The sequence below is a fragment of the Magallana gigas genome, chromosome 2 (genome assembly GCF_963853765.1).
Source record: "Magallana gigas chromosome 2, xbMagGiga1.1, whole genome shotgun sequence".
Classification (NCBI taxonomy): Eukaryota; Metazoa; Mollusca; class Bivalvia; order Ostreida; family Ostreidae; genus Magallana; species Magallana gigas.
Window position 1 is genome coordinate 43672881 of NC_088854.1, and position 14391 is coordinate 43687271.

The 14391-nt window shown below is 32.9% G+C and overlaps 1 protein-coding gene across 1 annotated transcript in view; it reads left to right on the forward strand.

The window, feature by feature from the left end:
* The window catches only part of LOC117681334 (uncharacterized), a 27469-nt gene extending 16229 nt beyond the window's left edge, over positions 1–11240 (forward strand). Inside the window, exons 2-8 of the mRNA XM_034445337.2 lie at positions 151–289; positions 516–640; positions 1696–1851; positions 4168–4305; positions 5163–5319; positions 10716–10792; positions 11080–11240. Of these exons, the coding sequence (XP_034301228.2) occupies positions 151–289; positions 516–640; positions 1696–1851; positions 4168–4305; positions 5163–5319; positions 10716–10792; positions 11080–11096 (809 nt within the window). The 3' untranslated portion in view covers positions 11097–11240. The remainder of the gene's footprint in view (positions 1–150; positions 290–515; positions 641–1695; positions 1852–4167; positions 4306–5162; positions 5320–10715; positions 10793–11079) is intronic.
* Positions 11241–14391: the final 3151 nt, after the last annotated feature.

A 14391-nucleotide genomic window follows, 5' to 3' on the forward strand; every position in this document is an offset into this window, starting at 1 on the left:
CTTTTACTTTGACGCTGTTTGGTTTTTTGTTTACTTTTGAAGTTGTTCTATTTATAGTAACATTGGCGATTTGCCTGGCTATAGCCAGGACTCTGCTTTTAGCAGAGCCCGGCTAAAAATATAACTTTTCATTTGTTTAAAAATATCCAGCTGATGGTAGCCAGCCATCATGTTCGGGAGGTAACTCTGGCCATTCTTTTGGGGGAGGACCTCATTTTGAGACGGAATTCTCATTACAAAACCAGTCAAAAAATCTCCACAATCAAAAAGATAGACAGCCATTTGTCAGGTAACTAGCTATGCCTATATTTGTAAATCATTTAATTGCACATTACAGATTAATTTTAAGAAGCTACTACATGTATTCATATTTGGATATACAGTGGATTTATGTGTTCTTGAGAATGTCATATTCCTATAATCTGGCGTTCGTTCGCTTTATAGAAATGGCATGATTCAAGATTTAATATTATATTAATGTCGTTGTTTTATTTATCGATTTCATACGAAAATAGTGACCACCCAACCTTTGAAGATCTGAATCCACCTTCCTACTCATTCAGTGATCAGAGATATCGAGGTAATGATGAAAGGACAGTAGAAGATGAAGATGAAGAACAGAATTCTAAAGGAGATCTAGGTAAATAAGACTGTTTCTGCGTGTCAATGAAGAAGTATTGTTCTCTATGACATGTCAAAGGTTGCAATATTCGATCTTTTCCATTTGTGTTGTATAAATATTCATTTGTATAAATTTTCATTTGTATTCTATAATTTTCCATTTGTATTGTATAAATTTTCAATTGTATTTTATAATTTTTCATTTGTATTGTATAAATATTCATTTGTATTGCATGATTTTCCATTTGCATTCTATAATTTTTCATTTGTACTGTATAATTTTCATTTGTATTCTATAATTTTCCATTTGTATTGTATATATATTCATTTGTATTGTATGATTTTCTATTTGTATTCTATGATTTTCATTTGTATTTTATAATTTTCCATTTGTATTGTATAAAATTAATATTCATTTGTATTGCATCATTTTCCATTTGCATTCTATAATTTTTCATTTGTATTGTATGATTTTCTATTTGTATTCTATAGTTTTCCATTGCGTTCTATAATTTTCCATTTGTACTGTATAATTTTAATTTTATTGTATAAATATTCATTTGTATTGAATGATTTCTATTTGTATTCTTTAATTTTCCATTTGTATTCTATAGTTTTCAATTTATTTTTTATGATGCTCCATTTGTATTGTATAAATATTCATTTGTAATGCATATTTATCTATTTGTATTCTATAATTATACATCACAAATGAAAAATTATACAATACTAATGGAAAACTATACAATAAAAATAGAAAATTATACAATACAAATAGAAAATTATACAATACAAATGCATATTTATAAAATACAAATTGAAAAACTAATGGAAAATTATAAAATACAAATAGAAAAATTATACAATACAAATCGAAAATTATACAATACAAATGAATATTTATACATAAAAATGGAAAATTATAGCATACAAATGAAATCAATACAATGTAAATGGAAAATCATACAATACATATGAATATATATACAATACAAATGGAAAAGATCGAATATTGCAACGTTTGACATGCCTTAGTTCTTTGTTAAAATTATATGAAACATTATTATGTTACAGTTATAGAAGAATCAAATGATGAGGAATTGAGCCATGGACAATGCAAATCAGAAACAAAAGAATCACGTTCTGATGAACTTGCATTTGAATATAAATTAGGAAATATTGTTTTAACTGATAATCTGATAAATAATACGAATTCTCCAAAGAGTACTAGTAAGTTGCACAATACCTTATAAATGATATTTATAGTACGTGTGTATTGGAAAAAAATCGTCGATTGGTGTCAAACACGCTCGTAATTTAATTGCATTGCAAATGGAACTTCATTTGAATACTGAGTTTTTAATTAAGTTTTTAGATCACCTGAGTCACTCAAGTGACCTGATTGCTATTTGTCTTCGTCCGTCGTCGTGCGTCGTCCTTTGTGCATTAACAATTTTACACTTTTAACTTCTTGTAAACTACAAGGCCAATTGTTACCATGTTTGGTGTGAAGCATCTCTAGAGTAAGAAAATCTTAATTGTGAAGTTTATGGCTTTGCCACTCTCGGGGCCTCATAGGTGGAGCCAAATATGCAAAAAAGACAAAGTTTTAAAAGGTCTTTTCTTACACATGTGGGAAAAAAAACTAAATGCATGGTTATGATGTCCATGAAGCCCTCTACAAAAATTGTGAAATTCATGGCCCGACAGTCAGGGGTACAGATCCTTGGGCGAGGCCAATATTGCCATATAGTAAAAATGCATTTAATCATAGAAAATCTTTTTGTCCACGAAGTCCTTTGTCTAAGTTGTTTAAAAATACTTGGTCCCTGGATTAGGGGTTCAAGTATTTAGGTTCAGGCCCTAGGGTGGAGCCAATGTTTTCTTTTGAACTATTACAGTCGTGGGAGATAAAGTCATGCATTGTTATTTTGTTCATAATGTCTTGATATATAAATGCCTTAGCCATGGGGCAGAAGTTTAGACTTTGTATTGGTGGTGGGGGGATATAAATATGGAGATATATTGAACATGTATTTTTACGTAAGGTAATTGCAATGTGTGATTTATTCCAATTTTAAATTCTTTTGAAACCTACATGGCAAATTGTCACTTGACAATATTGAATTAAATATGTGTTCTTCTTAAGAAAGTCTAGTTTAATATCCTGTGCGTTGTATACTTGTAGAAATAGGCTACATGCATTTTGTACGCATTATAACTAAAACAAACTGTAAATATTTTTTCAAATGCCTATTTAAAAAGGCCAGCGTGTCTCTTATTACCAAAACTTTTAAATGTTGCCTCTGGGGCTAAGGTATAGATAATCCTCAAATCATTAAATAAAAATAGTTATAGTCAAAGGAGTCTCAGACAAGGGTTTAGACTCTAGAAGAAAACTTATAATGCAATCATGAGACTCTTTGACATATCAATCTACTGGCTGTGGTACTCGGGTGACCGTCAAGGCCTGTGGGCCTCTTGTTAATCTATTCACATTGTTTGTAGTTTTAAAATATAAGGGACCGGTCAAGATTTATCAAAGCATGAAATCAGTGCAAACTGAAAAATTTATCTAAAAATCTTAAGACCACATGATGTCATGCTTCAATGTCATAAAAAACCCAAACAAAACAAAAAAAACATGGCACATGGTCCCATGCTCCCTATGTCGAAAAATAGCTGCATGGTGTTCCCTTTCGAGTAACACCTCTAAAATGTAGAATAAACCTTAACTCTCTATAATAATTTTCAACAACACAGTGTTTAAGCAGTCTACTTATGCTGACAATTTACAATTGCTAAACTATCGTTGTAACACAATGTACTGGTATTGTGGATGGTTTCATATACTAGTACTTATAACATTAATTAAATGCATGTACATGTGGATGAAATTCAACATGTTTAAGACTTGTAACATAAGGTCAGAATATGGATTTAGGTAAACACCAAACTTACATTTTCAGATTTAAATGATTAGAATGCATTTTTTCCACTTACAACCGTTAACAGATTTATTAATTGATCATAAAAGAAAATATTTCGGTCATTATCCTTTTAAGTATGAAACATGTATTGCATAAATGTTAACATAAAAAAATTCTTCGTTTTTTTTTCATTTCAAAACAGCATTATCAAAAATATGACAAATTCTTGTTCTTAAGTTTAATGTCATCATTACAATTTCATTAAAGTGTTCTTGCACAAAAATACGAAATAAAATTGTAAGTAAGAAGGAAATTGCAAAATAGATTTGACAAAGAAATCATTCCTAAAAGAGTTATAGTATTTGGAAACAGTTTTTCGAAAATGTATGAAATAAAATTTAAATTTATAAATTTATGTACACGTATACATGTATGAAGAAATACGTTTTCTTTTTTCTTTGATTCACCTTTTTTCATTAAAAGAAATTGATGTCCCATGCCCATTAAAAGGCAAAAAATGTCCCCATTGAAGGCATGAACGAAGTCCTTGTCCCCATGCATTTTGCACCGGTCTCATGTTTCAATAAATTTTGACTAGTCCCCAAGTACATTTTAGGAACTCCGTTGCGTTCCCCTATGTTAACAACTGCCAGTGGATCAGATCAACATTCAAAGGACCGTGCATTTAGTGGTGATCCTAAGGTGGCATCCAGTGGCTTCAAAATTCCAATCCCACAACCCCCACACGCAAACCGTAAGCTCCAAATATTGATAAATTTGCTGTTGTGGGATTTGTGGAATAGGCAATACTATTAACATAGACAAGCAGCACTTCCCTAATATGTGCTTGATGTGACTTTTTGTTCTGCTGATAAATAAAATATATCAAAGATAACTTTGTATCACCGGGAGAAAATGTAGCGAACAGGATATATTTACAAAGAAATGCACTAGTAGCTGATGAGATAACGAGAGATATCTGAGTAATTGTATTGAATATCATGACCTGCAGAAAGATTTTTATCAACAATACTGGTAGATATCTTTATACTATATTAAATGAATTAATGTTATTGTTAAAAATAGTAGCCAGTTGCAAGTATTTCGTCTCGTAGCCAGTTACTAATAGCTAGCTTACTTCTGGTAGCCAGTTACCGGTAGCCAGTTACTAGTAGCTAATTTTACCATCTGTGAAAACAGTTGAAATTTGGTCACCTTAATTTCATTTTATACGACATTGCACAGTGTCTTTGATTGCAATGCACAATTTAACGTCGATGTAAAAAAAAAAAAAAAAGAAGATATCAACTCAAAATCATCATTTAACGGTTATTAGACTAGTATATTTTAACTTGATTCGGATTTGAAAAAGAAATCCATGAAGGTTTTTTTTTGGTTTTTTTTTTTGGGGGGGGGGGGGGGTATGATGCAATATACCAATGAATCCTTGATATGTTCCTACAGTTAATCATCATTGCTACTCAAATGTTTTAAAACATTCTGCTGATATCATTTTCAAATTTTCTACATTACACAGTAACGAAGTTGAAATTATTTTGAATGTATTTCCGTTAGTCAGAAAACAAAATATAATTTTTATTATTTATTCAGATGTGCAGGATGTAGGAAAAATCCTAGATGATGGAATCCAGTCATCGAATAGAGGAAATAAATCTGCAGCTTCTTTTGGAGGAGATCCTCAGTTTTGTACGGTATCCCAATTTCAGAAACAGTCCAAACATCCACACGATAATCGGGCATTCGCAAGGTAGCTACATATATAGTCTGTCCCAAGATATTTATGCAGTACATTTGGACTATTTTTAATAAAAATACACATACCTGTGAAAGAACTGCAATTAATTAAAATAGATGAGAGGGGAAAAAATCCAAGACAGTTTCATTCAACATTATCATTTTTCACTCGGTAAAAATTCGCAAGAACGAAAACTGATTTCTTACGAAGATTTATATAGGGGAATTTTGACATCATTTTTCCATGCAGAAAACACTCGGAATACCTCGCACAATTTTTCAACGTTATCATATAGGTCTGTTGCCAATCGCAACTTCTCGGGCCTTTCCGGCAAACTCGGAAAACACCTCGAATGTATTACCTAGACGTCCATGACAACCCCCCTTTTTGTAAAACTTGATATAAATAGAACACATTTTTGAGATGTGAGCTATACTTCATTAAAGTAAACGTTATACACTAAAATATAACGCAGAAGCGACATACAAGACTGTCTAGCCGATACTTATTTTAATGGGATGCGACTCCATTTTGTATAAAATTCTAACATCCGGTGATGTTAATACATTCGAGGTGTTTTTCCGAGCTTACCGGAAAGGCCCGAGAAGTTGCGATTGGGTCTGTTGCAATACAAAATTCCCATAGACATCATATTTTATTGCCGTGTATTTAAACTTGATACACTAGAGGGGGCGTTTTAGTAGAGAAATCTTGGAATTTTTAATACTTTTGAATGAACCTCGTTGGAACCCAGAGGTATTTACATGGTATATGTGGCGTATTTGGGCTAAAACTTTTGACATGAGTTTGAGTAAAAACATATACATCATGCTTCTTATAATTAGACGTTTCACAAACTCTAGGTCCATAAAACATGTTCTGTCCTTAGTTATTTGTCTCTAAACTAAGCTACACGTCTGATGAATATTAATGTGATCCGCCATAAATTATTAGTAACGCCACTGCGCATGAGTGCGGGAAAACCGAATTAGAATCACGATTTTAACCGGGTTTTCCAACGGAAAAATCCGGTTATTGAAATGGTGAAAATGGCGGGCTCATTGTACGGATAACTCCTCATACAGTTTTCAAGATAGTTGTTCTTTTACAGATATCAGAAGTGTGCATATTGCTAGGATTTTGATTTCTGATAGTTTATGAAAAAAATACAAGCGTTTGAACTTAGTCATTTTTTGCCAAAATATTGCATATAGGGTACTCCATTTCACTGGATACGGTAGGTTTAGTGTTTATCAATTCAGAGTTGACATGGACTATGGATACAGTTCACATAGAAGAAAATCCGGTTTGCTGTCACATTGACAGCTTTTCAATTGTTCATGTATTCAATTAGATAAATTCTTATATCAGATGATACTCGAAATATTATTATTCCGATATTCATTAATGTAGAACAATATAAATTTTTAATTATGTGTAATAAAGATGAAACACGATTTTAGCATCATCGACACGGTAAAATGAGTAAATACCCCCTCTCCCTGAGGAATGCATGTACTGAGTTTATTTATTCTTTATTCAAAAATTCCTCTAAACGAAAATTCATATGTGATTTATAACTTAAAGAGTAAAGACATGGAACACATGGAGCACGAACCTAATTAGCAAAATCCCTACAACTTCATGATGGAAACTTAATTTAATATTCAGCTTTAATTCCTATTCCATCATTCTACATGGTCTCCGATGATAATCTTCCCTTTGTTCCTATCCTTGTCAGTCTTCCTCTTTTTTCTTTTATTGCCAAATCTGTCAACCTTACTTAATCTTACGTAATACAAGTAAACAGTTATGAACATATGACATTAGTATGACACAGAAACGTTCAGAAATGTTTTTGAAAGTTTAGAATTAATTATTGTCGTGTTTTTGGCCAATTTTAGCGATTTATTTAGAACTAAGGGGCATAACTCGCACTTTGTTTACATTAGAAACGCCATTTTACCGCAATGCATGATGGAGCCAAAGACTCCGTTTTGGGAGTTAACTCCGTTTTGGGAGTCCCGTCTAGACTGCTTACGGTATACTTATCTTTCTCGTCGTCACAGTTGTTTTTGATAGACCAAGATGGATGTCACGTGACCCATTTCAGGCGGGGTTATTCAATTCTTGTATTTTTTAACCGTGTCGGTAAAAAAATAAAGATATATTTTTTAGCTCACCTGAGCCAAAGGCTCAAGTGAGCTTTTCTGATAACAATTTGTCCGTTGTCTGTCGTTGTCGGCATTGTCGTCGTCGTTGTAAACTTTTCACATTTTCTTCTTCTTCTCAAGAACCACTAGGCAGATTTCAACCAAATTTGGCACAAAGCACCACTAGGTGAAGGGGATTCAAGTTTGTTCAAATGAAGGGCCACGCCCTCTTTAAAGGAGAGGTAATTGAGAATTATTGAAAATTTCTTGGTATTTTTTAAAAAAATCTTCTCAAAAACTATTCGGCCTGAAATTTTTAAAATTGTGTGGAGGCATACTCAGGTAGTGTAGATTCAAGTTTGTTCAAATCATGGTCCCCGGGGGTAGGGTGGAGCCACAATTGGGGGTATCAAGTTTTTCATAGGAATATATAGAGAAAATCTTTTAAAATCTTCTTCTCAAAAACTATTAGGCCAGAAAAGCTCAAATTAAAGTGGATGCATCCTCAGGTAGTGTAGATTCAAGTTTGTTCAAATCATAGTCCCTGGGGGTAGGGTGGGGCCACAATGGGGGGATCAAGTTTTACACAGGAATATATAGAGAAAATCTTTAAAAATCTTCTTCTCAAAAACTATTAGGCCAGAAAAGCTCAAATTAAAGTGGATGCATCCTCAGGTAGTGTAGATTCAAGTTTGTTCAAATCATGGTCCCCGGGGGTAGGGTGGGGCCACAATGGGGAGATCAAGTTTTACATAGGAATCTATAGTGAACATCTTTAAAAATCTTCTTCTCAAAAACTATTAGGCCAGAAAAGCTCAAATTAAAATGGATGCATCCTCAGGTAGTGTAGATTCAAGTTTGTTCAAATCATAGTCCCTGGGGGTAGGGTGGGGCCACAATGGGGGGATCAAGTTTTACATAGGAATATATAGAGAAAATCTTTAAAAATCTTCTTCTCAAAAACTATGAGGTCAGGAAAGCTCAAATTTTGAGTGGAAGCATCCACAGATAGTTTAGATTCAAGTTTGTTCAAATCATGGTCCCCGGGGGTAGGGTGAGGCCACAATTGGGGGATCAAGTTTTACATAGGAATATACAAAGAACATCTTTAAAACAATTCTTTTAAAAACTATTTGGCCAAGAAAGCTCAAATTGGCGTATAACCACCCTCAGATAATGTAGATTCAAGTTTGTTCAAATCATGGTCCATGGGGGTAGGGCATGGCCACAATGGGGGATAAATTTTTATATATAGAGAAAATCTTTAAAAATCTTCTTCTCAAAACTATTAAGCCAGGAAAGCCCAAATTTGAGTGGAAGCATCCACAGATCGTATAGATACAAGTTTGTTTAAATAATAGTCCAGGGGACTGGTGAGGCCACAATGGGGGATGAATTTTTACATAGGAATATATAGAGAAAATCTTTAAAAATCTTCTTTTTAAAGACTATTTGGCCAGAAAAAGCTTAAACTTGTATAGAGGCATCCTCGGGTAGTGTAAATTCAGGTTTGCAAAATCACAGTCCCTAGTGATAGGGCGGGGCTGTGATGGCGGTTTAAATTTTTACATAGGAATATATAGAGAAAATCTTTAAAAATATTCTTGAAAGTTTTCGGTCCAAAACTCAGTACTTAGTGTGAAAGCACAGGTTATGCAGATTTAAGTTTGATGAAACCATGATTCCCTAGAGAAAAGTGGGGCCACGAAATGGGGGGGGGGGGGTATATAGGAATAGAGAAAAATCTTCTTACAGGTACAACTACAAAAAGGGCTTGGTATTTACCAAAAAAGAGGTCTATTGTACTTAGTTGTCAAGATATTTTGATACTGTAATGCTAATTTGATCAGAATTAAGGCAATTGTTGCTCAGGTGAGCGATGTGGCCCCTGTGCCTCTTGTTTATTTATTGTATCTTTGTAATGGGATTGACTTATAAAGCGTTATTTGTGTGAAAGTCCAATCTTTTACTAAAGAAATGAAGCAAATAATCAGATCTTCTTAAAATACGCGGCCACATATGCCTTTTAGCAAAATGTGAATCGAGGTGACATAGTTTTTTTATATAGTAATATACTTGCATATATTTATTCTTCTATTTAAGAAATAAAGTACGAGTTATAGTGAATGTTGCAGAATAACCTCCGAGGTTGAGAAATGTTGTTTTGAAATATAAAAGCCGAGGCGTTCCCAAGGCTTTTATATTTTAAACAACATTTCGAGACCGAGGAGGTTATCCTGCAACATTCACGAAAACAAGAACTTTATTTCTATTCTACTAACAGCCCAGTATTTCTAAAGATCGTTTCTCCTATAGAGAGACGATCTATGTCATTTTGACGGCTGTTCCGTGTAACCCCAGCGGTTATGTTAGTAATGTTTACATGTGTATCGATCAAAGGAATCACATGCAGACGACAGAATTTTTTCTTGTGGTTTTTAATACTCTTCACTTATTTATAAAATATCTTTGAGTTATATTTCTAATATTTTAAGGGTAATTTAATACGATTGTTACCACTACACGTTATATATTTTATTAAAAACACGCAGTTAAAATGCGCTAGGGAGGTCCTAGGAACAGCCGCATTGATCTCTTAAAAATAAACATTTGAGGCAATGCACATCGTTTTGACTGGAACTAACGCGTGAAATTGACATGGTTTAAAAACTTTTTACGGTTTGAAGTTGTACTTTCATGATCAGTGCGAGACCAATAGGTATTTCTGATCTGATTATTTACTGATGACGTTCGTAGTATATTGAATATCCGCGGCATCTCTTTGATCCTGGCAATAACTGTAGTAGAATCCACGTTAGAGATATTATATAAAAAAGCAGCTATAAATATTTTATTATACTTTTACGAAAAAAATCGAAATCTGATTGGTTTAGACGCGTGCAGTTTATAATCCGGTCGCTTTCTATTACCCTCATTGTTGGCAACGCACTTGGCAACGGGTAACACAAAGAATTGTTACATGCGCGTAATTTCCTATATGATAGCAATAAAGTTTTCTTTAAAATTAAGACATTCAGTATAAGAAATAAACATTGCCTGTTTGGGATTGTAACTGTTACCCTCCCAAAGTTGAAATTGACACCTGTTACGCTCCCAAAAAAGCACTATTTATATAATGTGCATGGTGGTAAGAATCCCATTTTTCTATAATCCGTTCGTTCGCTTTACAGAAATGGCATGCTTTAAGATTTAAAAAAATATCATATCAATATCATTGTTTTATCTATCCATTAGATACGAAAATTGTGACCGCTCAACCTTTGAAGATCTGAATCAAACTCCCAACTCATTCAGTGATCAGAAATATCGAGGTAATGCAATTTATTGGTTTAAATCGTTTGAAATCTTCTCTTTGGCTAATGATAATATTATTTAAAGTTAGCATACAATTATCTTATTATATAGATATTATTTAAAATAATGTTTGTAGGCAAACATTTCAATATGTAAATATCATTAAAGTAATGTTAATATACAAACATATTATTATTATTAAGTCCATTAATTAGATCTGCATGGAGTGGGTGGCATTCTATATGTACGCTGGATCTGCAGAAGGGATGCAACAATTTAAATCTTTTTAAACTTTCTTTTCAAGAACCGCCTAAAGAGTAGAAATAAGACACAGGAGCCATTACAAGCTAACAAGTTCACAACTGAAGATGCCTATTTCAGCATTCTTCAGAACAACGACAAGTCCTTGACTTTGACTGAAAGAGATTTTCAAACTGCTGTTGGATTCCATTTGCATATTTTTGACATATTAACATATTTACGGTGTTTAATGTGATATTTCTTTTTTTCAGTAGGTCTTTTACACAAAAAACCCATATTTTCTCTTATACCTTCCACTTTTTCTTATACATGTATTTAGGTATTTTGGGTATTTGAGGTATCATGTTTGTTTTGATTTATATTATTCATCAGTTTTTGTATTTCATAATTTTCTATTGGTATACCTCATTGCCCGGAGATTTATTTTCTTTGATTTGTTCTGTTTTACGGACTGTCTCAGCACATTCTTCTGCCTTTAAAAATTGTTCTTTTGTACTTGCACTTAACAAGAGCAATAAACACCAAAAACAAAATACAATATTTATTTTTTGCATTTGCGTTATTGCATTACAGAAAGTCCCTCCCACACAATCTGCAATATTCAACATCAATATTCTGCAATATTCAACATCAACCACATCTGAAAACTTCTGAAGTTTTCATTTGAGAAGCAGCTTGTCATATATGCTCAAGAGCACATTACCATAATACCGGCATACTCAATAAGAACCTTATCAAGTACTGATTACCACAACCATACACTTTAAACTTTCCCGTGCAAAGTTTGAACGCCAGAATGAATACATATCGAACACGACTTACCTACAAAACCTTAAGCCCCGCCCCTACCTCGTATTGGCGTTTCCACAAAAGAAAATAATTTTACTCTAATTCACCGAGTTCAACCGAAATAAATTATATTTAACATACTGTATTCGATTAAAGATCACTTTAGATTATACAAAACTGTTACTTATGTTTGAATTGAATTTTTTACATTAGTGCTAACCTTATTAATGTTTTGACATGATTCTATCGTTGGCACCTCATCCTTCGGCTTTGATCATAATTATATCGACCGTAATTAGAATCAAAGAACCAATTTCTTAAATAAGTGCAAAATTAATTGTTCTGCATTCAAACTAATAATCACATGAACAACTCCATGGCTTCGTAAACATTTGTTCAAGAGCTTTAAAATTCCTCAACCTTCTCCTGGTCCTGAATAATTATTTTTGACTTCATAACTGTGCTTGTTTCATGATTTAGTTGAATTATACAATCCTCTTTTAATTAGAAAACACCAAAGACTCTTGTAAATATATTACTTTTTGATACACAAATGACGATGCACATTTTAAAATTTTATTTTCGTTATAATACCAACGTGCACCTCTGTGTTCGATAACATTTTGTAAAATTGAAGGAACGGCATTTGCTTACCACCCCCACCCCCACCCACACCGACACACAGATTAGGACCATACAACGCACACGATACTTTTCAGCGCGTTATTGAGAAGTTTTGAGCGGTATTAAACCTCGATGCTATTATTGAGTTTGATAGTTATCCAGAGAATTGTGATTGATTTCTGGAAGCCAGCTTAAAATTGAAGACTCTAAAGTGCAACATATTCCAGAATAAAGTATTTTCTCATAAATGCACGTGTGGTATCTCGAGGAATACAAATCGATTTATACAAGAATACGTATTAAGTATATGAGTGGAAAGTACACACTGTCAGGAGTTTCTCTAAACTTAGATTTTTTTTTTATAGATTGGCAGCATATTATTGTAGATTCTTACGCTTTATCAGATATAAGCTAGAGCATTCACGTACACTGCACTGTAAATTACAACCCTTACATTGACATGATCTAGGATGTTCATTAAGTAAATTGTTCACAAACCGACCCCTGTGCCATTTTTAGCCGGGCTTTGCTGAAAGGTAGGCAGGCAAATCGCCAATGATACTACACACAGTGTATAAAATAGCACAACTTCAAAAGTAAACAAAAAACCGAGTAGCGTCAAAGTAAAAGCTTCCGCTATACCAAATAGTTACACAGAGATCCATGTTTTGTCAAATCTATTGGTTTTTTTTATGTGTTTGCGATTAAATTTAGCGGTTTTTTTTAAAACAAGACTATGCGTTTTGGGCACATATACAATGCGGATTAATTTCCATGAACTACTTTAATTTCAAAGCATTGGTGTTTGGCTGCACATAGAAGTAATGAGGGGAAGGGGGTTGATGTTTCAAATTTCAATGCAAATGTTGATTTTTTTTTACTAGACAGACATATTTTTATTTATAGCCGCTAAAAATTCAGTCGCTCTCTGGCGCATTTCCGACATTAAAAGCATGAGAGAGAGACAGAGAGATTGCCAGTTTTTACTACAAAATATGCATAATGACAAATCAAAAGAGCCCGGCTTTCAGTACTACTTCAGTACTTTGATTAGCTTTTGCCAAGGTATAGATTATTAGTCTATTGAATGTTATTTATTAAAATGGAGATATGCCTTAATAAGGTGGTATGGAACATATGTCGTGTTAATGTTGATAAAGGTACATTATTATAGTCAAAATACTTTCACCGGTTAAAAATTTCCAAATTATACAATATTTGACCAAAAAATGTTTCAAAACCAGTGGGATTCGAATTCGTGACAGATTCTTAATAAACTCTCCAACCCATTGCGTTACACTGTTTACTGTACCAAAGAACGTGGGGGAATAAGCCAAGGCATAAAACCACTTACCTCCATTTGAAAAACCCACAATTTTTTTTCTTACAAGTACTAGTATCACTTTTGTTACATTTATAAAGCATATGTACTCCTTTGCATTCAGTAGTGCCAAAACCTTCAAAAATTGACTTCAAATTTAAATGATATTAAGACATCAATATATGTATACATGTTTATGCTAACTGAGCAAAAATTGCTAATGAAATCGGATGTTTAGACTACGGATTTTATAGAGTGGGTCATCATACCATTTTTTAAGAACGTATACTGATAAAACATGTAAATGTCTATCTTTTTCAGTTTAAAAAAAATGGTACCAAGACCCACTCTATAGTAAAAAACAAGTTTTCCTCCTTCAATTTTCAAAATGGTCATCAAACGGTAAACATTGAATTATGTTTGTGCAATACTAAATTGAGTTTGTTATTTAAATGACTTAAAACATGTGATTGTGGGTGTTCGATTCCAATGAAACGTGTTGTAAATATTTTTTATATCTTTGTTTAAAATTGCGCAATTATGAATTAAACACATGCACTTATAATCATTTTATAGTTTTTTGCTAAATACATATCTAATAGTTATCTTTAGTTACTGTAT